We start from the raw sequence: 2,169 nt of genomic DNA on the forward strand, positions 1-2,169 counted from the left end.
AATCGCTAGCTCCGGTGGGGAGAATCTTCATCTTGGCCACAACATTTGTATCACATAGCTGCCATCTTACAGGCTTTAGTTAAGACATTCTTTAACCTTTGCATTAATCAGAAAAGGAATTATCATGGTGCAGCGGTAAAACATTTCATAATTACAATGTTGAATAGCTTTTAGTAAGGATAACAACAGGAACAAACTTATCACCAAACACCAAATACATATGATCATTGCATTCCAAACTTTAGCCTTCCAGCGCATATTAGTCATTCTAAAGTATGCAGAAAGTATTCCAAACACATATGATCACTGCATTTCAAACAGCACAACATAATGCTAGAAATTCCCCATTGTTTGTTAACCACATAGTACCTTCCAGTTGACCAAGTCACTGCAACCACATAACTTTCAGTTATCATTAAATGATAAATGTCATGGAAACATGAACAATCAAACTCCAGTGTGTGGAGCAACTATAGCAACACAAATACACAATCTCTCTGCTAGAGCACATCCTAGCAGCAGGTGAAATAATTCAATGCTGAATTCCAGTACCTCCTACATGCGTGTGCAGGACTTGTCGAAGTCGTCTGGTGCCACCCTCGCGATCCAATCGGCAAGGGTTCGCTTGACCTCACCATGGTTGACGAAGGCAAGCTCGTACATGCTACACAAATTGACCACCACTGTCTCGTTGAGCGCCGCCGTGGGCATCGTCTCCAGCGCGCCCTCAAGCACCTTGATGGCGTCGCCGAGGTCTCGCGAGTACATTAGGCACAGCGCCTTGTTGTTCACGGCGATGGCGTCAGCCGGGTCAGCTTCAATACAGCGCTCGTACTCCCGCACCGCTGCGGCATAGTCCTTAGCCACGATGCACTCGAGCGCGCGGTTGCGAGACAGGAGGCTGTCGTGAGAGGAGTCGCCGGCCGCGACGGATTCGACGTGTTGGAAGACCGCGGAGGCGGCAGCGAGGTTGCCGATCTGGAGGTGGGCATAGGCGAGGCGGGAGAGCAGGACCGGGTTGTCCGGCTCGCGGGCGACGAGTTCAGCGACGAGGGCAATGGCGACGTCGAACTCTCGGTGGGCGAGGTGATCGGAGGCGAGGATTGACGAGACGAGGGCGTCACGACGGCGCCACTCGGGATGCTGGGCGTCAGGGCGGGCGCGGACCGATGAGAGGAGCGTGTAGAGGCGGTCGAGAGCGAGGGGGCGGTCGGGGAAGAAGAGCGGGAGGAGAGCGTGCAGGAGGCGGAGAAGAAAGGGCGGCGGCGGGCAGCCGGGATCTGGGTGAAGTGAGGCCAGTAGGGCGGCGCCGTCGGAGAAGCGGCGGAGCTTGGCGAGGGAGAGCGCCGAGAGCGCAGATAAGAGGAGGCGGTGGTGCGGGTGATGGGCGTGGGAGGGGTGGGCGAGGTTCGCGAGCAGCGCTTGCCACTGTCCACGCGTGGCTAGATCATAGGGGATGGAGAGGTCGGGCAGAGGGGCCGCGGCGGCGGAGGTCGCCGGAGACCCCAGGGCGGAAGTGGCAGACATGGTGGGATCGAGATCTGGTGAGGGGAGCGCAGGAGCAAGACGCCAATGATTTCCTTCTTTTTATTTACCTCAAAAAAGGAGGATTTTTGCAAAGCGGAACTACTCTGCGTACGAAACTTTGCATAGCAGCACTGATCTCTCTCTCCGCACTGAACTATCTTGTCGGTCAGGTTATGAGACGGGTCCACCACGTTTAGCGAAACACTAAGGCGGCGGGGAGGCGATCGCGTGGCGATCAACTTCCTGCGCTAGGGTTAGAGTTTCGTCTAGGGGGTGGTGGGGATTTGGTGGTAGCGAGGGGGCGATTGCGCTCTCCTCCGCTGCAGACCGGGTTGTTTTCGCCTTCCTCTGCCAGGGGGCGGTGCCAATGGTGGAGATGGCGAGTCGGATAGAAGCGGTTACGGATGGAAAGATCACATTGGCGGACAAGGAGGCGGCTGCGTCAAGGGCTACGGCTCTCTCTGCCTCTTCTGAGGCGGGCGGGGCCAACAAGAAGGGGACACCGCCTCCCGCGGCCGTGAACGCGGTGGCGGGGCCTTCGCCGGCGCCGATGGCGAGTGTTTCGTCCGCAGGGGGATCGGCAAGGTCATCGGCTGGATCCAAGACGCCGGATCCCACCGCGAGTCTCTTGGCGAGGCTGGG

At 57.1% G+C, this 2,169-nt stretch overlaps 1 protein-coding gene across 1 annotated transcript; it reads right to left on the minus strand.

Moving 5' to 3' along the window:
• Window positions 1-77: 77 nt before the first annotated feature.
• Window positions 78-1,636, minus strand: LOC119317214 (trafficking protein particle complex subunit 12-like). The gene is made up of 2 exons (XM_037591642.1): window positions 553-1,636; window positions 78-388 (listed from the first exon to the last, which is right to left on the minus strand). The coding sequence occupies exon 1, from the start codon at window positions 1,525-1,527 to the stop codon at window positions 556-558; it is 972 nt and encodes a 323-aa protein (XP_037447539.1). The 5' UTR covers window positions 1,528-1,636; the 3' UTR covers window positions 78-388; window positions 553-555.
• Between the last annotated feature and the right edge of the window lie 533 nt (window positions 1,637-2,169).

The sequence above is a fragment of the Triticum dicoccoides genome, chromosome 6A (assembly GCF_002162155.2).
Source record: "Triticum dicoccoides isolate Atlit2015 ecotype Zavitan chromosome 6A, WEW_v2.0, whole genome shotgun sequence".
In the NCBI taxonomy this organism is placed as follows: Eukaryota; Viridiplantae; Streptophyta; class Magnoliopsida; order Poales; family Poaceae; genus Triticum; species Triticum dicoccoides.

Coding starts and splice junctions, on each gene's coding strand:
- LOC119317214 (XM_037591642.1), bottom strand. CDS start 1,527: ATGTCTGCCACTTCCGCCCTGGGGTCTCCGGCGACCTCCGCCGCCGCG.